The sequence below is a fragment of the Mycteria americana genome, chromosome 4 (assembly GCF_035582795.1).
Source record: "Mycteria americana isolate JAX WOST 10 ecotype Jacksonville Zoo and Gardens chromosome 4, USCA_MyAme_1.0, whole genome shotgun sequence".
NCBI lineage: Eukaryota > Metazoa > Chordata > Aves > Ciconiiformes > Ciconiidae > Mycteria > Mycteria americana.
In genome coordinates, this window is record NC_134368.1 from 59,191,896 (window position 1) to 59,219,547 (window position 27,652).

The window sequence follows — 27,652 nt, forward strand, 5'->3', positions numbered from 1 at the left end:
TAATTGATTTACACCACAAAAATTCAGACACAGGTCATCTGGGTGGAAAGCCTGGAAATCTGCAGGTGCTCAGCAAAAACTGAAAACTCACAGCTTAGACTGCAAGTCTTTTACTTGCAATCATAACTGCTGTTATGGGATGAAAATGAGTGGATATGGCCAAAATGTTTGTATTCTTCTCATACAATGTAATTTAGAGTGATGAGCGTAGGACTCCACACCAAAACAGCTTTTTTTGCAGAGGATAAAAACAAGATTTGGGCACTATTTCCACCCCACTGAAGTTTATACTGAAACTGATTTTTTTTCCCTCCTTTTATACATAGACAGGTAGCGTTCTGATTACAATCATACTTCAAAGCATTGTGTAGATGGATTTTAACATGAAGGTCAGGTGACAGTCATACTGAATCCAAGGCTCCTTGAATTTTATGGCATATAACATCTCTGTATTCTCTGTTTTAAGTTGGAGCCATTTACTGTCTAAGAATTCCAGATGTGGCTTTAAAGCAGTGTTTTCTAGCTTTCAGTGTAGTTGCCTTCCCCCCTCAACTTCAAAATGATCTCAAGATGAGGTTTCTAGGGCAAACAGCTCTGGAAATGTTGAAGGCATGATTCTGGCTCATGCACATATATACCCTCCCATAAAGAAGAAAAAAGTTATTTTAATAAAGACTAAATAATGAAAAGGGATACAGGTAAAAACAATCCTAATACCACAAGAGCAGACACAGACCTTGCAGGAGACACAAAGAAAACCCTTCAATGGACACTTCAAAAGCCTAGTAAAAAGTCCAGCTATATTCATAATCAAAAAGGTTTTTGTGAAATGAGAAAGCAAACTTAAAAGAGGCCCTGCTATTCCAGCCCTCAGGCTTTCTTCAAGGTAAAACAACACAACTAAACAGAAACCTCAGCACAATCTTCCTTTAAATCACATGTTTACCCGACACCTGTTTGGCTGATGGCAAGGAACTCTCATATCCAATGAAATGGCCATTGAAGGCTTTAAATTTACGCTTGGCAATCTAGCTTTTCAGCTCCATCCTGTAAAAAACTCTAAACATGAAAAAAATGGAACTCTTCCCTTTAACAGCATCTAAATCAGGAGTTTTGGTAAGCAAGTTTCCAAGACCAATTCATAAAGAACAACAAAATACTAACTCTGAGCTATCAGTTGCTTTCATTCTAGCGTTTAATTTGGCCAACTCACTCCAGGCTGAAGTCCCTATTATTTTACGGGTGGTGGTGAAGGATTCTGTGCCAGGTTTGAGGAGTAGAATACCATTCCTAAACATTTCTTACTAGTGTTCAAGCACCACAGTAAATCTCGTTCCTATAGATGGATAAACAGACATGCATGCAAAGTTAAATGAAAACTCAGTTTCCATCTTATTTTTTCCTGTGGATTCTGCTATATCAAGTGAAGGAATAGTTTTCCCTTTCCCTGTCTTTGGAGATGGTGCCAAGATGCAGTAAACTTATCTTCTGACTCACAGGAAAGCAGAGATGAGAGCTTTTTTTCTGTGTTCTTACAGTGCCTAGCACAAAAGCTTAAAGGTTCATGACCAGAGATATAAGGGATGCCATGTGTGTAAATACTGAAAGTGACACACACACACACACTTGTTTTCAAAGCTGTCAGCCTTTACAAGGAAAGGGAATAATACATTGATTAGCACCTTTAATCCGTCAGGAAGGGAAAAGGATCTGGACTATTCTGTTAGTATTTGGTCAGGATGCTCAAAGTAACTTTTATACTTTTTGTAGCACGGAAAGGCAGTAAGTTTAACCCTCTGTGTGACCCACCTGTGGAACTTTTTGAAATTAAGGGAATATGAAATGCAAGGGAGGTCCAAACTCAAGCCAATTACAGTATTGGCTACACAGCTCATGGTAGCCCTGTTCTATTTCTACCACCACTATCACTACCACGCCAAGGCATCCACTCATTTCCTCCCCCTCCTGACTTCTACTAAATTATTCCAGATGTAGCAGCTTGGTTAGCTCCAAACTGCATCTAAAAAAACCTGTGACCTAGTCTACATTTTCCATTTCGCATCTCTGATGTACTACTAACTTGTTAGTGCTCAGATCCCCTACTGAGAGAAAAAAAATCAAACAGAAGTCAGCATCCTCAGCATTCATCTACTATATTTCCATCACAACCTGTAGATCCTTACTTGAACAGTTACCCTGAATATTCATGTTAGTCAAAAACAGGCATACGGGAGCTCACATAGGAAAACAGAATTCTCAGCTATGAGGTTCTTTACAAAAAACTTGCCTTTTTCTTAAATTGCTCATAGGTACTGCAGGAATCAAAGTCATCTGGAATTTATCATTTCACCTAGGAGAGGTAGTAATTTTGTACCAGTTATTCAACCCCAAGGATTAGGGTTTGGTAACCTCCACCTACCTCATTAATCCTTGTATTTTGGAAAGCTGAGTCCAGATTGTCCTTGTATCAGCCATACGGATCGAGGGTGTTATTACTTTCATACATCACATGCCCAATACATCAGAATGATAAGCTAGAAGTGAATAATCATCCTGAGACTGTACAAAAAGCACAGGATAATAGCCATAAATTATCCTTTGCAAGAGTAGCAGGTAAAGAACCATTTATAAGGTAGATAATGTAAAGGCAGAAGGTGGGAGGCAGGGGGAACACGTTTTGAGATTTTTCATCTTAATGAACAGGGTAAAACTCCTCTTGTTAAAGCAAAATGACCTTTAGAAAAAGGACGTACTTGGAAGTTTGATTTTGCTGTTCTTCATAAGAAAAGAACATGCCTATATAACTGCTTAGATTCGTGACTCAGGTACATATCAATGTTTTTCCAGTACAAAAGAGGTTTTTAGGAACTGAAGAAATGAGACAATGGAGCTTTTTCTTTTCCCAGCTGGAAATTAGGTCTTGCTTGTCCTCATATCCATCACATGGTTCAAGAGTATTATTACTTTTGTATGGCATGTTCCTGAAGTCATTGCTCTTTGGTGACAGAGGTATGGGAAGACAGGTGTTGGGTGCAACAACCATTACCTCATTAGTCCTGTTGCTGCCTCCTGGAAGACACCGAACTGTTGTCTCAGAAAAGCCTCAAATGCCATAGCACCCTTAATGAAGTTGAGCCTACTGTTAAAATCAGAATGTTAGGACTGGCCAACTGACAACGCTACCCACTGAGATAAGGCAGAGAAAAGCTAAAGAAAAAGAGACACTGGCAAAAGAATAATTTCTGGGGTAGCCCTTTCCTGTAAGTATGGCTTCCTCAGATAAGGCAGCTGCAGACAAGGAAAAATTTGAACTCTGCAGTGAAAACTCATGAGATACAGGAAAATACTGTTGTATAGAGCAAGTCCTGCCCACAAATCAAGTAGATGCTCCTGTTCTTAATCAGCATTATGCTGGGAATGCCCTGGCTGTTGGCTTAAAGTTAGAATAAACCTGAAAGCTTCTTTAATACAGATCCTTGCAAGGAATGTTTCCAGAAGCACTATAACAACAGGGCCTCAGCATCAAACTAGCTAAGTATGGAAACTAGATCTGCTTGTTATCACCGTATTAATTTGCTTGAAGGCATTCCTGCTTCTGAATTAACTTTACAGGATGATTCACATTCATGCTTACCATTCCCACTTATTTTCTGGACTTCATAGAGCACACGTAGCTTTTTGAAAACGTTAACTTCTGTAGACTTTCACCTGTGTTTGCAATTTTGCCAAAATATTTTCATTATCTTTCATTACAGCTAGCAGAAGAATCAAACCTGACAGCAAAGAGTTTAAACTCCAACTTCCAACAGCAAATCCCATTTTAGCAGCTGATAACTCTTGTTTACCTTCATAGTTAAACCTGAAGTTTTGCATGAACAGCTGCACACAGATGAACTGACTCTTTCTTCTGGATTTCCCACATCCTACATATTGATACAATCTAAAAAGAGAGCCAAGTTTGAAGAAAATCTGTTCAGCAATTCTGAAGAAATAAGCTTTACACTACCAAAACACCATCTCAAGTAATTGTTGTGGTTTGCTAATAAACATGCCTCTTGTCTTTTCCCAATTTTGCCTTACTTTCTATCAGAGGTGAGAATCCCGTTAAAAGATACTTTCTACATCTCTTCAAAGAGACAGAGGAAGAAAAGAAAAGGAAGTAATTCTCAAACCATTTTTCTTAAATACTACTGTGAACAAGTAAACAAAGATTGCACGTAGCATTTGTCCCATTCATTACACAGGTCCCCTCATCACAACCTTCCCCCTGCCCAAAAAATTCTAAATGAACATATGCTTCATCCAGGCTCAGTAGCAGGCCAGTATTAACATTCTAAAAAAGATTTTGAGCTGGTTCCTCCTATATACACTGTTTAACAACAGAAAAGTAAGCTTCTGTAAGAAGGATTTGAGATAGTTTCTAGCTAATATGCTAAGACAGGTTATGACTGATTTGAGCAATTGATTACCTGCAAATGCTTGAAAAGATCCCAGTAGGTCAGTGTTACTTTACACTTAAAGAAGAGTCTTACTTTTCATTTTTTATGTTTTCCTTTAGCAGTTAATGTTTCACATACTGAATTAACCAACTTCAGTATTTTTGAAGAATCCTAGATGAACATATGCTTTGTCTTTCAAGCAAGCAAATCTGAACCAAGAGAAGGAGATTACTCTTTGGAGACCTTGAAAAATAGCCAGAAAATTAACCTCAGAACTAAATATTTGTACCACAGGAAATGCCAAGATCTAAGGATTTTTTAAAATTTTTCTTGTAATAATTAAACATGAATTCAAGGTTGGTCTGCCATACTTTTTTTAAAGTTGTAGTAGGCTGAACAAGTATATCTGGAACCAAAATCTGGCAAGTTATATCAAATGAAATAAAACATTCCCTACTGACACCTATTGCAACAAGCACATATATATATATATATAAAATCTGGCTTAGTTATCAATTCAGTGTGAAAACTAGATATTTTCTTTTATTCATTACTTGGCCATCTTTACAGGCCCACAGCAGAAGAGAATCACCGGACAACTCAATGAACTCCAAAACTAAACAAAGAAAGCAAAAAAGTTTAATTATGCTACATAAAAAACTCTGCTTTTTGGTTACATATAGTGAGAAATTAATGTTAAGTGCTTCTGGAGATGATGATGAGATAAAGATGAGGACACTTTTACAGATGTTTTAAAACTTATTTACTTTTTCAATTTATAGATAATCTATCCACAGTTAAGGGTCTAACCATTACATTTTCTCCTACAAACTACTAAAACCAAATATTACCCAGCAGTTTAAATAACATTTGAAAAAAGCTGCATCTATTTAACAGTCACAGAACTCATAGGACAGAGGCAGTAAAATATAAAAAAAAGACAAAGAGTTAAAAATCCTACTGCAAGAATATTAACTGTAATAAAAGAGAAGACATTAAAACCAACAGCTAGTTAGGTGCCAGGACATAATAGAACCCATAAGGACAGGCAAAGAATGATGCTAAGTTAGGGAGAAAGAGTTTGTTTTCAGAGAAGAACTTCCTGACAGACACCACAACAAAGCAACATGAACGGTGACTGTGTGGTCCCCTTCTCGTAAATAAATCAGGCGTCAAAGGTTGATCTGCAGTTAATAAGAGGCCTAAGCCTTCTCCAAGGATTTGTAGTATTCTGTCAGCACAGTCCAAGCCTTAGGAGCCATGAAGCCTTCTGGTGGGTTTTGTCCTTCTCGAGCCAGCTTGCGCATGCGGGTCCCCGATATAAATTCAAAGTCTTCATGGCTGAGAGAGTAGGAGTAGGGGCAAGGGGGGAGGGGGAGAGGGAGAGGAGCAAGGGAGGGGGGAAAGAACATATTTTAAAAGCAGGCAAAGTTGCTTATACTCCTTCTGCTTTCTTGATACTTTATAACTTTATTCTTGGGAGTATAATGCTGTATAGCAACTGTAATTTCCAGACATTTGGCCATCAATACCGGTAAATCTCTAGCATATACACCCTCTACAGTATTCAGCTTAGGTAACTCCTGAGGTTTAGCAGCATGGTCCAACTGATCTCCTGTGGGCTGAATTGAGTCTGTGCTTCCATTTAGCCTGGTTTGCTCTCTATGAGGAAACAGGGGACTGCTGTTAAGAGAGACCCATCTCCTCCACCTCCCATCTCAGCCCTCTGCCAAGCGACAGCAGCCATCCTATTTTGCACCTCACCCTGCCATGGCAGCAGACCAGCCCTATGTGCTGGTAGAAGGTTCCAGTGCTGGTTGAAGAAGGTCATTTCAGTGCCACTAGAGAATGTGAAAAAACAACATTGCACAAAATCTTAGTGAATGACCGTTTGCAGAACAGAGAAAGTAAAAGCCTCAGAAGTCTAGAGGCAAGCTCCACAGCTTCTGCAGCTGGGCCACCGCAAGCCACTGAGCATGCATATACATGTATATGCATATCAGTAATGTGGCACATACAGTTCAAAATAAAGAAAAAAGCAGGGGAATAATAAAAATAACTTCCCCTAAAGATGTTTTTCCCTAAAAAACAGAATTCAGTTGGACAAATGCACAAATGAACCCAGATCAGGATTGTTTATCATTATTAACATGACAATCTACATTAATATTAACTTCTCAGGTATGTGGTCATAAGCAGCAAAAGCTCCACAAGTTAAACTCTTACTCCTCACAGGACTGAAACAGTAAAAGCAAGACAAGAATGCCAGAGTTCTACCAAATGCTCCAAAGGAAAAAATATTTATTCTTAAATTAAATATGCAGTTTGACTTACGCCATTTGCTCAATTTGCAACATCTATGCATTACTCATTCTTTACTTACTCATTCTTTACTCTGTTTGAAATAAAAGCCAAGTATTGATTTCAGATGCACATGCCTTAGACAGAAATAAGAGCCAAGTGTGTGCATCAGACGGCAAAACTTGGCTCTAAGTGCTAAGCTATGCTCAGTAGGGTATGAAGTTAGCAAGATGCAGAAAATTCCACAGTTCCCTTTCACAAAACCACTAGCCCCATAACTTTTTTATTTGGATTGTATACATTTACACAGCAGCACTGCCATACATGCTCTTTTCTTATTGCTCTCAATTTGGGACACTGTAGGTTCCTGGAGTGCCACAACAAGGCAAAAAAACGTACTGTGCTACAATTCTGCAAAATATAAATGACATAAAAATGAAAACTCAAAGTTGATGTAAGCCCATGGGAGAAAAAGTTATGTCACTGCTATTTATAACACTTGAAAATTTTGCTCCTTGGCAGAGAGATGCCTACTGTTCACTGACACTGCTTGAAGGTAACTTGTGTTCTTTGCAAAGAACTATTTCTACAAAATATATGTGGGAAAGTGATAAGCCTGGTTAATTCTAGCGAAAAAATACTAAGTCTTCAGATGATCAGGAAGAGAAGAGTAAAGCAAGTGCTATAAAGTTTCTCCATGTGTGCTTTTCTCCACAGTGTGGTAGCAATACTGAAGATTGAGCATTAAAAAAAAATGTTAGCTGCTTTGTCCCCTCCCTGCCTGTTTTCAGAAAAACACTCAACTTCCTCCCATGCCCTACAAGTGAAATAAAGGTACTAAGACAATAGATTTAGATATGCCATGCTCTGCCAGGTGCACAAAAAGTTGGGAGGGGACACAGCCAGGATGGTTGACCCCAACTGCCCAAAGGGCTATTCCACACCATATGGCGTCATGCTCAGCATATAAAGCTGGGGAAGAAGGAGGAAGGGGGGGACATTTGGAGTGATGGCGTTTGTCTTCCCAAGTAATTGTTATGCATGATGGAGCCCTGCTTTACTGGAGATGGCTGAACACCTGCCTGCCCATGGGAAGTAGGGAATGAATTCCTTGCTTTGCTTTGCTTGCATGCACAGCTTTTGCTTTACCTATTAAACTGTCTTTAGCTCAAGCCACAAGTTTTCTCACTTTTACCATTCTGATTCTCTTCCCCATCCCACTAGGGACGAGTGAGCGAGCAGCTGCACGGGGTTTAGTTGCCAGGTGGGGTTAAACCACAACAGTCCTTTTTGCCACCCAACATGGGGCTCGAAGGGTTGAGATAACAACAGGTTTGACTGGAACGTGCTAGATTGAATTTATAGCTCTTATTGCTGTTTAGCTATTAATGGGCAGGCTTCTGTGCTTGCCATGGGGCTTGCTTGCCTTACTGTATGTTAGAGTCTAGTGCTCGTTCTTAGCTGCTTTTTGCTTTTGCTGCTTGCTGTACTGCTGATCATCTTACTGTGCTGTGCCTGGGAACATGTTGATAACAGCAAAGGCCATGCGCCTGGGCTGGCAGATGGCCAGGGCATCGCTGCTGTTTCTGTGCTGCTGTACTGGTCAGGCTGGAACTCCAGTGTGAACTTGAGTCCAAGGGACTGTGACCTGTGGATGAGTCCACGTGGGAGCAGGACACCCCAAAGTGTCTGTGGCCGTGGATAAGTCCACACCAGAGCAGGTATATCTTGAAGCGTCTGTGGCTGTGGTTACGTCTGTGCCGCAGCAGGTATACCTCTGAAGGGATTGTGGCCCAAGGAGAAGTCCACACTGCAGCAGGCACACCTCAAAGCATCTGTGGCTGTGCATGAGGTCATGCAGGAGCACCTCAAAGGGTGTGGCCATGGATAAGCCCATGACAGAGCAGATAGTCCCCTGGAGGTATTACAGTCTGTGGGTAAGTCCAAGCCAGAGCACGGTCAAGGGGAGGAGTTCATTGCAATGTTAAATCAAATAGTCTGGTCCAAAGGGACCAGGGGTGGAGACTGTAATGGAAATACCTTTAAATTGTTGTAGCCTGGGATTTGAGTTGCATGTTATGGGATTTACTATAGCAGGAACCACCGGAACCAATGGAGGACAAGCCTTACAAGAAGCAGCGCAAGTGCAGCAGCAACTTGACCTGACCTGGCTTTGGTGCCCAATAACTCCACGCAACACACCACCTCTCCTGTCCTGAGTGACCACCATAACATGGAATCCAAAGTCATGGACTAAATGAACTCAATAGACATTTTGTGGACATTTCTGGACATTTTACAGACATTTCACACAGGTGGTCCATAGAGTAAGGGAATGATATCTGTGTATTATATCAAGGGCAGGGGGGGGGGGAGTAATGATAATCTATTGGACAGTGTGAGACCTGAGCATGACGTAAATGGTATGGAATAAGGAGTAGAGAATGTGCTGGTTTTGGCTGGGATAGAGTTAATTTTCTTCACAGTAGCTAGTATGGGGCTATGTTTTGGATTTGTGCTGAAAACAGTGTTGATAACACAGGGATGTTTTAGTTGTTGATGTTTAGTGCTTATACTAAATCAAGGACTTTTCAGCTCCCCATGCTCTGCCAGGTACACAAGAAGTTGGGAGGGGACACAGCTGGGACAGCTGACCCCAACTGCCCAAAGGGCTATTCCACACCATATGACATCATGTTCAGCATATAAAGCTGGGGAAGAAGAAGGAAGGGGGTGACATTTGGAGTGATGGCGTCTGTCTTCCCAAGTAATTGTTATGCATGATGGAGCCCTGCTTTACTGGAGATGGCTGAACACCTGCCTGCCAATGGGAAGTAGGGAATGAATTCCTTGTTTTGCTTTGCTTGCATGCACAGCTTTTGCTTTCCCTATTAAACTGTCTTTAGCTCAAGCCACAAGTGTTCTCACTTTTACCATTCTGATTCTCTTCCCCATCCCACCAGGGACGAGTGAGCAAGCGGTTGTGTGGGGCTTAGTTGCCGGCTGGGGTTAAACCACGACAACAAGATAATATTTTATATTTGGAAAGCAGCAAGTGATTTATTCAGAATAATACAGGAACAAATTTGTGCTGTTGATTAATCTTCAAGCTATTCACAGTAACTGAGCAGACTCAGAGGACGCTACAAACCATGCACAGAAGACTAAGAATTCATACACCAGTTCTTTCCTTTCTTTCATTTACAGAGACTAATGTTTTAATCTGTTAAATGGATTTCCCTTTTTTTTTGTACATCCAGTAGTTATTTTTTACTATAATACCACAAGAGACCATAGCAACAATGACAGCTCTTTATGCTTTTTTATGAGCTCAAACACTCTAAGAGCAGCGTGTGAGGCTAAGATTTCAAAGACCTTACAGCTCTTGTGACAAAACAAAGAAGTTATCACCAGCGTCCAAGTGGGGAAACAACTGCATGAAGATGCCCGCAGTCCTACAGGAAACCTCTGCCGTATCTCTGAGGTGTCATTACAGTGCCTTAATACAGTAACTGAGGAGAATATTTTTTCCACTTCAACAATTATTCCCTACAGGTTTAATCTAAGTATAAAATATATTACATAATTGATTTTTCACTTGGGAACACTAAAGGTCAGTCAATCCTGGCAACCCAAACCTTCTGTTAGGGTATCTGGCACTGTGTGAACAACCTTCTTGGAACTCCCATTCTCTGTGGAGGGTAATGTCTGGTGTTCTCAAGGTCTTAAGAAATTACTCTTAAATACAAGACTCATGATAAAAGTACAGACCATTCATTCATAGTTTTGCCTATTCATAAAAATATGGGGTTTTGGAAACAAATGTATGGAAATAAAACAATAGTATGACTTATTCACCCTGGTGTGGCTTCAAAATGACTGACACGTTCTACTCAGCTGGTAAACTTTAGATCCGATTAATTCCTAGGACAATTCACAGCCTCCTTATTTGGGGTTCAGTCCTTTAACAATTCTCATCCTCCAACTTCACACTTCCTGAACAGGATCTGTCATGAGGTGAAATCTAACCTTATAACCCTTTTCAGAAGGAATTTTCACTGAACTTAAATTTGCCTTTGCAGCATCAAGTCATGACTTACACCGTAACTCCTACAGGAACAGAATGTTGTCCCTTACAGTGTCAAGTCTTTGTTATGTCAGTCTACGTTATGCCTTGGGAATGCCCCAGGATGCTGAATGAACCAGCTAGTATCAGCTAGGTTCAAAACCTAACTGGTCATGAACAAACTCTTTGTGAAAGTAGAACATAATAATGTGATTAATATCAACACATGCAAAGCAAATCCTTTACCTGCTGTGAATGAAATTCCTTTCTGACTGGCAGGAGGGTTTAAGTCTTCTGAGCTGCTGTAGTGTTTCATTGTATCCTAAATTATGTACTAACATTAAGTGGGAAACCATATTTCACATAGCTAAATTAAGGAGGATAGTCAAGTGTGCTTATTTCAGCCTCTTACTATCACTTGAAAAATCAGGTATCACACCAAACAAATTTGGGAACAGTAGGTATTTAGTTGGAAGCGCTGTCCTATTAAGTATGAATTGATAGTATTAAAGCAGTCATGACAACCATATTAAAGGTCCTGGGAAGAAACTATATGAAGTTAAAATCTCTCCTCTTCAGATACCCATGCTTCATTCACATTTTACAGAAAGCATGAACAGTCTGCTCCAGTAACCTTACTTATGGGTTTCTTTTAGCCAAAATGATGTCATCAGTTTTCTTTCAGGAGAAAATAAAAAGCCATTTTTCCAGGCACTGCTGTGGCTTTTTTAATTGCCAGACTAATTTCCTTTCTTAATTGAGTTTTTTCTCAGCAGCAGTCTGTGGCTGCATTTTATAGGACTGATCTTCTGTAAAGAATTGGGAATCTCTGTTCACTCAAACAACTACTATTATTAAGCCACCAATCCCAAATTATACTTGTCTGTGGTAACTGTTTGAGAGGCCTTTTTGGCTGAAGAAACACACTAACTGTTTTTCTGAAGGAATTTCAGCATTGGGTAGGGATTTTTTTTGGGGGGGTGGTGTTTTTTGTTGGTTGCTTGGTTCTTTGGTTGTTTTTTCTTTACACTTCAGTCTAATAGTGGTTCACAGATCAGATATTCATTTAGAATTTCTCCATTATAACTAGAATTTTTCCTATAAACTTTTCCAAAACATGTTTGGACATATTCAATTATTGATCCAAAATTCTATGAAATCAAAAAGGGTAAAAACTATGATAAGCAAAGGACTGTACCAATATTCATACTAGTTTCTATATGTATTATTTTTTCAGAATTCTATGCAAGTGGAAATGCTCAAGCTTCCCACAGAAACTTGGATTAGGCTTGCTATCTGACTTCAGCAACAATAAAAATGGATATTTTTTTTTATCCCCATTTTGACCGAAGGGAAAATAAAATTAAATTAGCTCTACCTGTGCTGCTATATATAGCTTCAAATGCATTCCTCAAATCCCTTTACTAAATCTCATATTTTTGAAAAAGATGTGTCTAAAACTGTTTTAAGACTGTGGTTCCATGAGGTGCTAAGCCTAGTTCTAAGATGTCCAAGAAACAAATTAAAAATTGTGGTGGCTTCATGAGGTAAAATACAATATAGTTTCAAGTCATTGGTTGTTCACAGATCTTAATATTTTAAAGGGTAACTTTAGTCTAACAATTTATACAAGTTAAACTTTGTGCACGACTCTGCAACTACAGTTGCTGTGCAGCTAGTATACAGGCTTTTACATCAATCTTTTCTTACCCTCTTTCCTCACACACAATGCTCCATGATTATCCCTCAATGCAACCAGAATATCTCTGCCTTTCCTTATAAACGGAGGGACATGTAGATATACCATCTGCCAAGTGACTTCAGCTCCAACAGCATCACAGCAGCTCAACATTGTTAACCAGCAGCATGAGGCCCTGATACTCAAAGTTAAGTCATGTTCTCCAGACTGTTCCCAAGCAGAGATACTGGGCCTACTGAAACTCCAAGGGCATCACGCATTCTGGAGGATACTAATGGAAGTGAGAAACAAACTTAACTTCTGTATCAACTCCACAAACCTGCACTTGCGTGGACACATTTGGGAGCTGAAGACCTTGAGAACATTGACCTCTTAGAATTACAGGCAGTACACCTGAGAAGTAAGGGCCTTTGTTACTAATCTGGAGGCAGGGCCAATGGTAGGCTTTTTGATGCTTCCCAGGCTTGCCACCAGGTCATGAGCAGCCTAGCCACAGCAAGGTAGCACAGTTGCCCAGTATCTTAAGGTACGTAGCTGTCCAGTACCAACCCAGCATGTGAAAACCTACACCCGCAGGCATACATGGAATGCTATCAGGAAGCATTACATCTTTCTCATAAAAGCTGAGCATGAATGTTTCGAGATGTCACAAGCAAAGCAACTCTCTGCCACTCTTAATGCTGCAGCCCCAACTTGTCAGACATCCTTCCGGCAGTTGGATCAAGCTTTTGGTAACCTCTCACCACTAGCCAAAGATTCATCCCCCATCATCCCCATGGCTTGGGATTGCCTTCAGAAGCAGAAAGATAATTCGCTGACATCAGCAAAGACCCCAGCTGCAATAACCTCTGCACGTCTTTTCTGCCAAGCCAGGTGTTGGTCCAACTCTGCCAAATTAGAGAGACACCCAAGATAGCAGATGGTGTCCATTATGGCTTCTCACAAGCAACCTCCCAGATAGAGGAGTCCAGGAGGCCTGAAAGAGTAGGAGATGACCACTCAGGGCGAGAATAACTAGTTCCAGCAGCTAAGACACACAGCTCAGCTATAGCTCAGTCCAAGGGAAACCCACTTGCTGTAACCTTCCATGTATCCGTTAGTGATGTAAATTCCTGAATTGCCTAGTTGGCTGTCAAGTCTCCAGGCCTCAAAGAACTGAGAAAGGTGCAATAGAAATCAAGCTACCCGTTTCCAAAACGGGTCAGAGCAATGCTTCTATGCATGCAACCTTCTTCCGCGCATTTTCATGCTGTGTTTTTCACCAGATTTCCATGAACATCACTTTCACACCCAAGGATCTTCCACCAGTACTGATCCTCTCATATTTCCAGACAATCCTCTATTCCCTGCCATCGTCCTTACGGAGTCAAACACAACATGGTTCAGGAGTCTGCCAGATTTTTAGCATTACACAGACTATCTTGAAATGTAGCCAGCTGCACCCGCCCAAACTCTAACTCTGTCAGGAGCCTACCACAGTGTTCTGTCTATGGCAAGCAGGAGCAATAATGGCTCTCTCTTCAGGGAATCTACATGTGTCCACATTGCCATCTAGAGGATTGCTGCCACACTCCGGTCCACCCTGTAGTTTACAAACAGCATCTAGGGAAGGACAGGACAAATGGTCTTACATTTTGACAGCAGCAGGGCAAAACTGCACACTAGTAGCAGCATGGTCTTTTTTCCAAGACAGTGACAGAAACAGAAAAAAAAAAATGCCTCAAACCAAAGGATCCCCACAGGCATGATGAAAGGATAATAGGGCGTGCATAATGCAGTCTGTGACAAAAGGCAAAACCTGTTACCATTTGCTCTGGCTCATGACAGACATACAATTTTACTCCCCTTGATCTATATCAAATCTATCCTGCTGAGAGTAGAGTATCAATGATCACAGAATCAATATTCTTCTACAAAGATCTTCTGTTCCATGCAATGGGAATTCTGGCCTCTCACATTGCTAATCCCCTTCTATTCCAAATTATTAAGAAGTGACACACCAGTATAACTATTTCACTTTAATCTTTGTGTATTTATCTTCTAAAACTTGCTGAATGACTTGGACAACAAATAGGACAAATATCCATAGTATCTACTACAACAGCCTTTTGAACCTTATGTTATAATGTATACATGTTTGCATAAAACTAGCAATATTTACATCACAATCTATTTACTGTGCACAGCAATGACGACTTTTAGATACATCTCAAATATGAAAGGCACAAAGGTAGTGTTCAACAGCTAGCTAAGAGGCAATAAGTTTAGGAAAAGACTTTCATGTCATATATGCTAGGCATATCCTTCCCTCTGATTTTAGTCCTCCTAATGAAAATAGCATATGTATCAGGGCATAGGTGTGATCTGATTCTACTGTCCATAGCTTCACTTGAGAAAAAAAAAAACCTGCTGCAATGCCATCCAAAGAGAAGCTTCACAGCACTAAGGAGAACCTTACGCTGGAATGCTGCCTATATGGGAGGGAGGAGGAAGGAAGAACATCATCAGCAAACTAAAACTGCTAAGTAAGCCTCCCTGATTAGCTTCAATTTTAAAACATCTGCAATGTAGCCAATTATCAAATTTCTAAACACATATGGACATCGTAGAGTAATACACAGTGAAACTATTTTAATTCTTGTCAGATTTCAACAGATTTGCCTGTTATCATGCTGCTTATGATTTCCAAACAACAGAAGAATATACCATAAGTTATAGTTAGTTATGTAAGATATGATAACACTTTGCGGCTTTTAAAAATAAAAGCAGACTAATTCCGGTGCTTGGAATTTACTGCTGAAATATAAAGCAGTTATATAACTTGCAATCAAGGTTAAGCCAGCACACTATCTACTAATAAACATAATTCATAGTAAGAAAGACACAAGCTGCTAAATAAAACTTGTTGGTCGATTGTCACAAGCCACAGTGACATCCTTGGTGACTTCTATATTCAGTGTAACTGCAGCATAAGCAGCTGAAGAACAAGAGATAAGAGATGGGTTCATTTTTACAGATCAATCTATCCCATGCTGATTTCATGCTTTCAAAGATGAACTGTGTTGTACAGACATACTTCTTTAGTTACAAGCAGTAGGAAAGAGTCAGAATATAAAAAATACAAGTTTTTTTTAAAAAACGTCTTGCTCGACAGTTTGCATTTCAGTACTAACTTCAACTGCAGTTTGATGTAAAACAAAAGTACAGTTCAATAATCTGAATAAAGAGGTTTAAACTAAAATGGTAAGTCATCTTTCCCAGTCCCACTCATTGGCTCCACAACAACACAGTGAGTTTTGGACTCCGCTATGCCACATGAGTGAAAGATAATATTGGAACATGCACAGGGTAAAATTACCTGTCCTGTAACTGCATCAAAAAAAACAAAAAAAAAAAAAAAAAAAACAACCCACCAGCTGAAAACCCTGGGACATACAATGGACTTAGGGCATCATTTTGCATTCTTGTTAGACAGAGCAAATAGCTATTTGTCGCCCTCTCTTGTCCACTATCTTCTCCCTGCTGCACTCTCATTGTTTCTTTTCCACCATATCTGATGCATACCTGACACCTGAGAAGCACTTTTAGAAAGATAAACCAGCAGAAAGCTAATCTTACTATTACAATAAATAGTAATATTTTTCTGTCGATTTACAATCTGTGCCAACATGTTCCAGAATTAGAGAAACTCCAGTACCTGGGACGAAAAGGGAAGCTTCCAGTGGCAGCTAAAGTTGGATCAGGTTAGTTGTGCTGTGAAACTGCACCCAAATCATGCTGAAGTCAAGTTACATTTGTGATCTAAACCCACATCTAAATACTGCCATCTTTGAGCAATACGAATTTAATTAAAACCAATTTTTTTTATGTGGGCAGGAGGTAAAAGGCAGCCATAGCCCAAAAAGTCTTAAAACAAAAATACAACTTACTGATCAGAGTTATAATAATCCATACACTTCTTTTTCTTATTATAAGCTGCAACTCTGAAGGGTACAATTTCCAGTGCTCGGAGGCCTGGAGCCATTGTCAACACTTTGGCACCATGGGTTGGTTCATACAGATCCTTCCCAGTGTCAGGATGTGGCATCCCTGCTGGATCTCGCCCTACAATGTAGAAGTTAGCTCCTGCAACCATCCGTGATCTACAGTGCCACTGAACCTAGAACAGAGATAGGGAAAAACAGTTAACAGAAGAAAATGGTCAAAATATGACCCTTAAAATGTGCATGCCTTGTATAATTACCACTTTTTCCCCTATCAGACATGATTTTTACTATGGAGCCACAATAAAACAAAGAATCAATTATGTGAATCTTGAGTGCCATCGCACAGCACATACAGGACAACCAGGTGATCAGGCCCAGCCAGCATGGGTTTATGAAAGGCAGGTACTGCTTGGCTAACCTGATCTCCTTCTATGACAAGGTGACCCGCTTAATGGATGAGGGAAAGGCTGTGGATGTCTATCTAGACTTCAGTAAAGCCTTTGACATGGTTTCCCACAGCATTCTCCTGGAGAAACTGGCTGCTCATGGCTTGGATGGGCATACACTTCACCGGGGAAAGAACTGGCTGGATGGCCGGGCCCAAAGAGTTGTGGTGAATGGAGTTAAATGCAGTTGGCAGCGAGTCACAAGTGGTGTTCCCCAGGGCTCTGTGCTGGGGCCGGTTCTGTTTAATATCTTTCTCAATGATCTGGACGAGGGGATCGAGTGCGCCCTCAGTAACTTTGCAGACAACACCAAGTTGGGCAGGAGTGTTGATCTGCTTGAGGGTGAGAAGGCTCTACAGAGGGACCTGGACAGGCTGGATTGATGGGCTGAGGCCAATTGTATGAGGTTCAACAAGGCTCAGTGCTGGGTCCTGCACTTGGGTCGCAACAACCCCATGCAACGCTACAGGCTTGGGGAAGAGTGGCTGGAAAGCTGCCCGGCAGAAAAGGACCTGGGAATGTTGGTCAACAGCTGGCTGAATATGAGCCAGCAGTGTGCCCAGGTGGCCAAGAAAGCCAACAGCATCCTGGCTTCCTATCAGAAATACCGTGGCCAGCAGGACTAGGGAAGGGATTATCCCCCTATGCTCAGCACTGGTGAGGCCACACCTCGAATACTGTGTTCGGTTTTGGGCCCCTCACTACAAGAGAGACATTGAGGTGCTGGAGCGTGTCCAAAGAAGGGCAACGAAGCTGGGGAAGGGTCTGGAGCACAAGTCCTATGAGGAGCAGCTGAGGGAACTGGGGTTGTTTAGCCTGGAGAAAAGGAGGCTGAGGGGAGACCTTATCGCTCTCTACAACTACCTGACAGGAGGTTGTAGAGAGGTGGGGTCGGTCTCTTCTCCCAGGTAACAAGTGATAGGACGAGAGGAAATGGCCTCAAGTTGCACCAGGGCAGGTTTAGACTGGATATTAGGAAATTTTACTTCACTGAAAGGGTTATCAAGCATTGGAAGAGGCTGCCCAGGGAAGTGGTTGAGTCGCCATCCCTGGAAGTATTTAAAAGACGTCTGGATGAGGTGCTTAGGGACATGGTATAGTGGTGGTCTTGGTAATGTTAGGTTAACAGTTGGAGTCAATGATCTTAAAGGTCTTTTCCAACCTAAACGATTCTATGATGCTATGAATCACCTCAAAACTTACAGCTGAGACATACTATTCCCCTGTTTCATTTGCACATTAGGATACTTTACAAGTTACTTTAGCACAGTGTTTGGAACAGTATAATCAGGGCAAGAACAATGGGGCGCATCCATTTCTTAAGTCAGTTCTTTCTGATGTTGTCACCCTCCATCCTCTTCCTTTTACATAAAAGGATTAATGCAAAACCAACTGCTTTGGGAAGCTTAGTGAGATCTAGCCATATATTGCTCTATTTTAATCACAGTAATTTCTCTAAAAAGACACCCTGACCAATATATAGCTGCAAAACATCTCATTGGAAGACAGACAAGATAGGCTACTTGAACACAGTGTTCACGAGTGATCTAATCAGCCTATCTACACATTAAAAAAGAAAAATAACCCAAGCTCAGCATTTTCATCTGGTGCATGTGGCAAGGATGTTATCCGAGGCAGGACTTTAACTCTTAGTCTGCAACAATATTAAGACCCAAAGGACATATAAACTAGGTACATACTGCACATGAATGCTTGAAATAGGCTTTCAGAGAGCACTAACTACTTATACCACAAGCTTCCAAGATGAAAACTGATAAAGCAACTCTAGCTTTGGTAAATATTTAGTCACTTTTCCCCAGTCATTTTGAAATAATTTGATTCTAAACACATCTATACAAACTGGGGAGGAACCAAGGTCAAAATCAGAAACTTTAGCTTTACTGAATTTTTGCTTGGATGCACCAGCTCCCTTCCACTTAATATTTGAATTATTGTAAATATTGATAAACAGTTTTCCCACATTACTTTGCTGCACATTTCAAAATGAGTGGTTTTGTAACTAACAACTTTATTTTTACTTTTTTCCTTATAGCTCAGTTACTATTGAAGGTAGGGGGAAAAAGATACTTCAAAGGAAATTCTGCACAGACTATTGAATCATCCACACCCTACAATCAAAGAAATGCCTTCAAATTATTTAGAAATGCATCTCTTACTAAATACGGCGAGAGGATTTTTTTTCTCCTAAAGACTGTTTGCAGTATTTACTAGATCCTAGACTGTTAGATATGTTACACTTATGACAGTTTTTAGACTTACTATGTTGGTGAATTCTCTTGATTAATTTTTATATGTAATATTTTCAATAGAAAATTTACCTATACAGTACAGGAAAAGTAAAATAACTATTACATTACTTTAGGTAACAAAGACACACCACTTCAGGAAATGTCAGTATGTTCTCATACCAGGAAGTATTCCCCTAAAAGAATTGTCATACCATCTATATAGCTTAGTATCTGCCAAAGGCTACTCATAGAAGAGTTTAAAAAAAACAGCAAATATGTAAAAGTAGTTTCTTACATGTGCAGCCTTACCTTCAAACAAAACTAAAGGGCCTACCCAGTAACTACATAGTGTAAAATAGCTTCACAAGTTGAACAGCAATAAACATCTGTCAAGCACTAAAGGGAAAAGAAAGAAGGGGAGGCAGGAGGATAAAAACCCACAAATCATAGGACAAAAGCTGCTGCCACTACCTTGTAAATGGACAATGTGATGGATACATTTTCCTTCCATTACAAAAAAAATTTGCATCTGCCTACTGCAAATCTTTACATAAAACAAAATCACAGTGTTTCATATTTTAGTCACTGGGCATGCTGTTCTATGTTAATAAGCTTTAGGCAAGAAGCTCAAAAGTGATTTCTCAAAGTAGTAACTAACTTAGTTCTGCATTAGTTCTATAAATAATCGTTATAAGATCCATTCAAGAAGGAATTTTTGCTGTCAATATGGACAGACTTCTGTAAATCAGTAGTCAGATAATGAAATTAGGAACCAGTCATGAGTTAATGAGGGTACCTTTGGTATCAGTTTTCATCTTGACCACAGCCAACATTACACATGACGGATTCCACTGCTATTCAAGCATATAAGATGCTATGGAAGCATCTGGATGCTGATAGCTATGCTAATAATTCTAATATTTATGTTACAAGCACAGAGTGGGCTATACACACGAAATTCGAGCATACCACAGCAGCTAGCAGCATATTTTCTGAAAAAATTCTAGCGTAGTTAAGAAATTTAAGTTTCATGTTGTCATTTGGGTAACAGCAAGTAAGAACTCAATTTTTAATAAGTGAAGCTATTTGACTAAGACAACTTAGAACAATGTAAACCACAGGTTTGAGACCTAAAACTAGCAGCTCTTGTCCCATTTCTCTACATCCATACTACTTCAGAACATATTTACTTTCCTAAGCAGGTGAATTTAATGCATTTTGATACAGAATTTTCCCTTATAGAACTGTTTCTTTTCTTCCAAGTTAATTATCAGGAATGTTAAAAATACAGAAATGCTAAATTGATACTTATGAAACATGTCCATTAAAAATCTTCACAGACTGGAAGGCCACATCCATCCTGTAGATAACCATACTAACAGCTGCTTGTTGTTCTGTAAAGCACTTGTGCTACAGAAACAAATCTGGTACCAATGTCTTTAAAATGACCTATGGAAAATGATTAAAGGAAGAGTCTCTTTTATTACTTGGCTACAAACATTGTCAGGCTGTACTCTGAGGTCACTGGAAATGCCATATAGGTTAGGAGAAAACTCTTATTCTGTTCAGAATAAGGATTGTGGATTTTGTTCCTCCCGATATGCTCATGAATACAAGACTGAAGTAGAAGATTTCTGTTAATTCTCACAAAAGGTCTAAAGCGAACAGTACAAGATTCCCTACAGTAACTCACTCACATGCCTCAACTAGATCTGGACTACAGTTTTTTCTTTGGACTGAAAGGTTGTGCAAGCTCTGTTTGATCAGTCAACTGGCCAGCAGAAAATAAGCAACACCTGTCTAATTTAATTCCACTGGTGAGATCTATCTATCAAAAAGCTACCACAGAGTTAACCTGTTGAGCCTAGTCAGAATTTGAACTTCCTGTGACTCAGGGGGTGGGGAGAGAAAAAAAAAAAAAAGTAATGAGATGGAGAACCAATATCCCCTAAAGGAACTGCCCTCAAATGAGAGCATTTATTCTCTTTGCTGCTTCCCACAAACATCTAGGGATTCCAACCCAAGACTTGGCTTCTAAATAAAGTGTTGCCAAAGAATTATTTCATACAAAAGCCTTGAAACAATTCTCTCTGAATTAAGCTTAGGAAAAAAAAGGCTTTGTTTATTTTTTGGCAATTTGTGTAAAGCCCTCCAACATACAAACTTTTTGCTTAACAGTCATAAAACTTAAGTATCTTAACATTCAGGACAACTATTTGGTATGTTAACAGATCTTATAATTCCTTCTGAAAAAGACTTTAAAAAAGGAGGAGGATTAATTCATTATCATACCCTTATAACTGTAAAGAAAGGAGCACACAAACCCAGTATTATCTCCCACCATTTCCAGCAAAATCCTCCAATATAGAAGTTTCTTCATAGAAAAATGTTTGTGTTGATGACAGAGGGAGACTTTACAGCCTGGTTTCCCAAGGAAAATTAGTCTCTTCTCTCCATTAAAAAAAAAAACCCACAACGCACAAACATCAGGCATAGCACAAAATACTTTAGTGCACTATCAAAGGGGTTTTGTTTTGTTTTAAACTCTTGATGTATTTACCTCAGTTGGTCCAGCATACATCATGGGGGAAGGGAATATAGCCACCACTGTTGTTTCTGGATTCAAGATTCCCTCCTCCAATACTGCAGCATGTTGCTTCATGCGCCATATGAGAGGAACGTCGTCCTCCTTTGTCCAGCCTCCAAGTGGATGCAAGAGTAAAACTGGGCGCCGGTAGCCACGTTCCAAAAGCTGCTTATGAGTATCCTGCATTAAAAGAGCATGCCCATTGTGCACCGGGTTGCGTAACTGGAATGCAAAGACAGCATCTATGGAGAAAAAACAGACAAAAGATTTAAGAAAAGCAAGTTATTTTATCAGGAGTTGTACAACCATAGAAAAATCTTCAAACAGTACAATGTTTCCTCTGAACTCTATTAAACAAGTATAATAGCAGGAGTCACAGGCCATTAAAGGATTATGAATTATTATAAAGTTATACTCAATAGGCAAAACTAATAAAAACCAACCATACTAAAAAAAAAAAAAAAAAAAAGAAAAATCAGCATCCTTCATTTTTGAGATTTCCACAGAATTACTCTAGTTTCTCCAATAGCTATAATCGTCTCTTTGGATTTTTCACTTGCATGAGCATATAATATAAAGTTAAATTCTAAGAGGAAATCAAACTATGCTACCAGTCTTAAAGGCTTACTGTATCATCAGGAGAACAAATGGACATGTTTGCAACAAAACAAATAAAAGGGGATTTAATGTGCCTTAATAAGTTTCCTTTACCTAAACAGCTTAGTAGACTTTACACACAGTAAGAACAAAGCAAGGCTAACTGCTATTCCAAAGTATTACAAACCCTTCGACAAAAAACCCTGATGCAACCAGGATTTCTCCCTTCTGCAAATTAAGATGAACTAAGGTACCCTGCAAGACAGCAAAATCACCATAACTGAGAGGTTTCCCAATAAGGAACCAATGAAATCTAGAGAGCAGTTTTTTTTCAGGTATCAAATATATTAATTTAGGGGCTAGCTAAAAAAAGCTAGCCTCAAACCTGCAGATCCTGAAAATACTGACCACACTGAAAAAAGACAGGAGCTCAGCACGAATCTCTGTTTGCATTCTTGATGTTAAATTCTTCCTTCACACTTAGAAGTGCATAGCAGCTGCCTGCCAGTCACTGCCAAAATGAAGGCAGTGTGTTTGATTGTCCTCTGCTGTATGACATTACTCAGCCTCTTACTTATCTGCATAACACAAGTGCTTTAGTGAGAAAAACGGTTTTGTTTCTTCTGCAATATAAAGCTAGCAGTTAGCTCACGATTTTTAACTGTGATACATTCCACTTTGCACCAGTCCACTTGCATTATTGTCATAAGCTTTGCTCCCCAGAAGGAGCATGGAACAGACTTAACAGAAGAGCATGAAAGCTCAGCACTCAATCATACCTCCACAGTTTTAGCTGAACCTAACAATTTTTAAATCACGTTCTATCACATTTTAACATTATCTTTTCTTGCATTAGTAAGATGTCTAGTGTGCATGGAAAGATAAAATTCAGAACTTCGGGCATTACTAGCTTCTCTTGTGTATTTAGGCGATGCAATGCCTGAGATCATAAAAATTAATACCAGTAAGAGGCAAAGAATGCCACCTAAGAGAGCATTCAAAATCTTCATCCTTGAAACAATGCTAGCCCCTGTGGTATTGAAGCAGCAGGCATTTGGATAAATCTTTGCAGGAAGAAACAGAACAAGAAAAATTTACTCACCGGCATTCATTTCCTTGAATTTCTGCCTTAGTTCAGCTGGAGTGAGGCGGTATTGATCAAGTCCATCATTCCAATAAATACGATCAAGGACCTGTAGATCTCCACCTACAAGCCAGTTCCCTTGCTCCATAACCATCTAAGAAAAGAAAGGAAAATCCTTGTTAGGATTGGTTTGCAGCTTCTCCTGAGCATCTAGATCATTGCAATGTGGGCACATCTTTACCAAGGGAGGAGTTCCAGGTTAATTTTATTTGACAGTCTCAAGTAAAGCATCAATGTTTTTAAGAAAAAAAAAATCCCTGGAACATAGTCCAGACATGTTATACCATGGTGCAGAAGAGATGCACAAATCTTCAGTAGGCATATGCCTTTCTTTCAAAATAAAGGATTTTTTTAATATATAGAAATGCAAGTAGCCAGTATTCTTAACCAACATTATTACATGGCAAAAAGAGAGAGTGTCTGGAAAGCCTAATATATTAAGTACAATGTACTTGCACACTTGATAGTTGTTGGTCAAAGCAAATGCAGTTCCAGTATCACCCTGCAGTTTACAAGATTCTGGTCAGCAATAAAGTAACAAATAAAACAGTTCTGATTAACTACTCACCCACTTTAATTTATGAATAAAATCAGAATCTTTGAAGTAGGATAGCTTTTAGATTTGTTTCACAGTAGCACTTTACCAAGGCAACATACATCGTACATGCACTAGAATTCTTTTGATATCCTCAAATATCACCTCACCCTTTATCAAAAAATAATTAGGGCAAGCTGTTTAACATAGTCTATCAATGGCCATAGAAATCACTCAGAAATTGTTAATTTCTGAGAAGGCATTTGCTTTTGAAGATGGAACCACAAAAAGCTTCCAAGTTGCATAGACATTTCTGATAATTTTTTAGCCTTATGTAATTTAAAGATGACAACAAATGTTTATATAACATAAGACATTACATACTAAACTCACAAGCCAACATGTTAAAGTTAAGTGTGGATTTTTCAATTTATTTTTGCTTTGAGATAGAAGACCTGCTGGAGTTAAATGATGCTACAGTCACTACCCCCTTCCCAAAGAATATGCCAGACTAACATCTTACCAAGGTGGGGGGAAGGTGTGATAAAGATATGAAGATGAGAACACTCTGCACTACAGTAACTCTCAGGCACCCAAAGATTTCTGATTCAGAAGGGCCATCAGATTCATGTGCTGTCATGATACTACTATGCACACATTCATATGCTGTCATGACACTACTATACACCCCAGTACAGACAAGAACATAGTTCCTCACCTTCTACATTAGTTTCAGCCTTGTCATTCTGTAATTACTGATGCATTATAACAAGTCATTCAAATCTTGTCTGCATGAGATTTTCTTAGAATTTCTTAAACTTGTTAAGTTTTCAATAAAGGGGTAATTTTATGTTCATCAGCACAGAACACATCAAGGGCTTTGAAAATCTTCCAGAATACTCTTACTTGTATCTAGCAGGAGATGTCCTTTTTCAGATATACTCCTGAATACAACTTCAGTTAGTAAAAGAATGTCATTACACATCAATTTTTTTATTAATTACACATTAATAAAATAAAGAAGTCAAAAAATCCACAGTTTTCACATATATATAACTACTAGTCATACAGATACTTTTAGAACACATCAAAGGCTTTCTCTTTTTACGAGCAAGCTCATAATTTGAGGTTTGTTTGATTTCAAGTTATAGTTGTAAACAAAAAGATGCTATAGAGACAAATAGTGAAAGAAGCATATTTTGGCTCTGCAGAACTAAGATGCAATATTTACATCAGCTTGCAAAACCAAATGCAGCATTGCAATGAGTATGTTACAGTTAGAATATTTCAGTATGACATACACATAGAGATCAAGATAATAAAACACACTGAACACAATGGATGGGAAATAACTCCCCAGAGAGTTAAATGATGAACTCTCCAGGAACGGGGTCTATTTCAAAAGCATCTAAGCCAGGCAGTTCTCACATGCTCCACATGCAGGCAGAATAGTTTTCTTGCCTTCACAATGCATATATCTGCTGATTACGGAGCTTTGATGATCCATCTGGCTACACAGAGGGATGCGTTTCCTAGGCACACTAGAGGGCAAAGTTCCCTCTTCTGTAGCATAGATTCTATAGTACATTCTAAATTCATTTTATGTATATATATTGATATTAGATTTTCACACTAAGTGCAGACTATTCAACCCCTGCAGAGAACAAACAAACAAAAAAAAAATCACCTTTGTTTCTGCTCAAATGTTTTAATTAGTTCTCAAAGTAGTTTTGCTGTTGAAATACACCAGTCACAGACATCAGCTTCACTTAATTTGCAGCTCCACAAACAGTGCAGCTAATAGGACTAGATTTTCAACTTTTAAACACACACCTTGATATAGGGATGTTCCTTGCACGTTGTTCCCCATTGCCTAGCACAGCGTTCCTCTTTCCTGTGCTCGTAGAATTCAGGATTACGGAGAATGGCCACGCGGCGACCTTCATACACCAGCGCAATTGCTGTACACCCGTCCAGTCTTTCTTTGTCTTCTTCAGTAGCTGTTAGCACTATAGGCACTGACAGATTAATAACTCCCCCTGCAGAGTAAAAAAAAAAAAAAAAAAAAAAGCCCTTGTCCTTAGTAATGGATATCAATGATATTATGAAAGTCTACCCTCCTAACAAGCTACAGTCCAGGCTGAACTACCTGTTGTGTGATACACGTATAAGTACTTATTTTAACAGGGGTTAAAAGCAACTTTTCGAATGAACTTTTGCATAAGATACATGTGCTATAAGTGTGGAAACACTGAGGTTTGAGAAAGAGCAAAGATAGTACAGAAAATAGCAAGCACTTCTAGCTGCACACAAGTAGATTGTGAAGATAATACTTTTTGGGGCATGTCAAATGAATATCTTGTTCAAGAAGCTATACAGTAAGCAGAAATACACATTTTTTAAAAGTTCATCTAAAATATTAGGCAAGATTGTTACTGGAGTGGATAATGAGTAAAAAAGAAATAGCATTCTCAGTCGCTATAGCCATACTTTCAGTCCATAAGAAAAGTTCAGTGCAACAAAAGCAGCCAAATGTACCCAAATAGTTATCATATATAATTCAACTATTTCAAAAGGTGACTTTTGCTGTTTACTTAAAACTTTATTCAGATTCAAGCAGATATATTTCAGAAAAAACTGCTGAGTCAGGCAGACATTTTGCATAGTTTGTTCCACTGAAAGCTTACCAGCTACTTTACTTCTAAAACTAAACCAATATATCTGAATTTTAAGGATATGTGTGGTCCTCATTTTTAAGCATTTACTTCTCTGCTAGATGCTGGAAGTCTTGTTTTTCTTGACTACAACAGTGAGATTTGAGAAACCCAATGGAATAAATACTGTAAGTCTCATACAAAGGCTTGAATTCTAATGAGCATACACTTGCTGAAAGAGTACAAAACTTTTGGGTGGTCTCCAGCAGAAAAGTCATGGGCCACTTGAAGTTAATGGGGGTTTTGCTATTGGCTTTAGTGGGGCCAAGACTCTAAATAAGGCTGATTTCCCCGTTATTTGAGCAATACATTTTTTATAACCTTCTCTCAATTTTACCTTAAGTGTGGTAGGAAGTTAAAAATTATGAAGCTAGATGAAGAGTTTAAGAGAAAAATGCGTCCCCCCTTCCTTCATAATGCAAAATGAAAAGCATCCTGTGCATCTCCTCCAAAGTTCAGTCTTAGTGCTCAGAATTACTTTCAAAGCAACTAGGTCATAAAATTGAGCTTGGCAACAGTCAGACAAGGTGATTTGCCACCCCTAACTTGATAATTTAAAAAATCCTTTTGCTTTGCGAACAAGTAAATAAGTATTTCAAACTGGGAAGAGATCTCAAACCTGTTGATTATTCAAATTTTGTCAGTGACCAATAACAAATATATATCATCTTTGACATCTGTCTTCAGCCACTGTACAAATGAGAAACTGAGGCAAGGTAGTGGAGTGAGTTTGTCAAGTCACAGATGAGCACAGTGTCAGCTTGAGACTATTTCAGATAACTTAAGCTTTGAAGTGAGAATATCAACACCTGCACTGATCTCCACAATGTAGAAGTCAGTCAGTACGAACATTGCATTTAGAGCCCAAAGGATGAGATTGTATTGCAGG

General features: G+C 39.2%; 1 protein-coding gene across 1 annotated transcript in view; it reads right to left on the reverse strand.

Annotated features, from left to right (window-relative positions):
• Positions 1-5,062: 5,062 nt before the first annotated feature.
• PAPSS1 (3'-phosphoadenosine 5'-phosphosulfate synthase 1) overlaps positions 5,063-27,652 on the reverse strand; it is a 47,620-nt gene continuing 25,030 nt past the window's right edge. The window contains exons 8-12 of the mRNA XM_075500694.1: positions 25,883-26,088; positions 23,473-23,608; positions 21,747-22,015; positions 16,435-16,664; positions 5,063-5,780 (exon numbers count right to left, since the gene is read on the reverse strand). Coding sequence (XP_075356809.1) covers positions 5,642-5,780; positions 16,435-16,664; positions 21,747-22,015; positions 23,473-23,608; positions 25,883-26,088 — 980 coding nt within the window. The 3' untranslated portion in view covers positions 5,063-5,641. The remainder of the gene's footprint in view (positions 5,781-16,434; positions 16,665-21,746; positions 22,016-23,472; positions 23,609-25,882; positions 26,089-27,652) is intronic.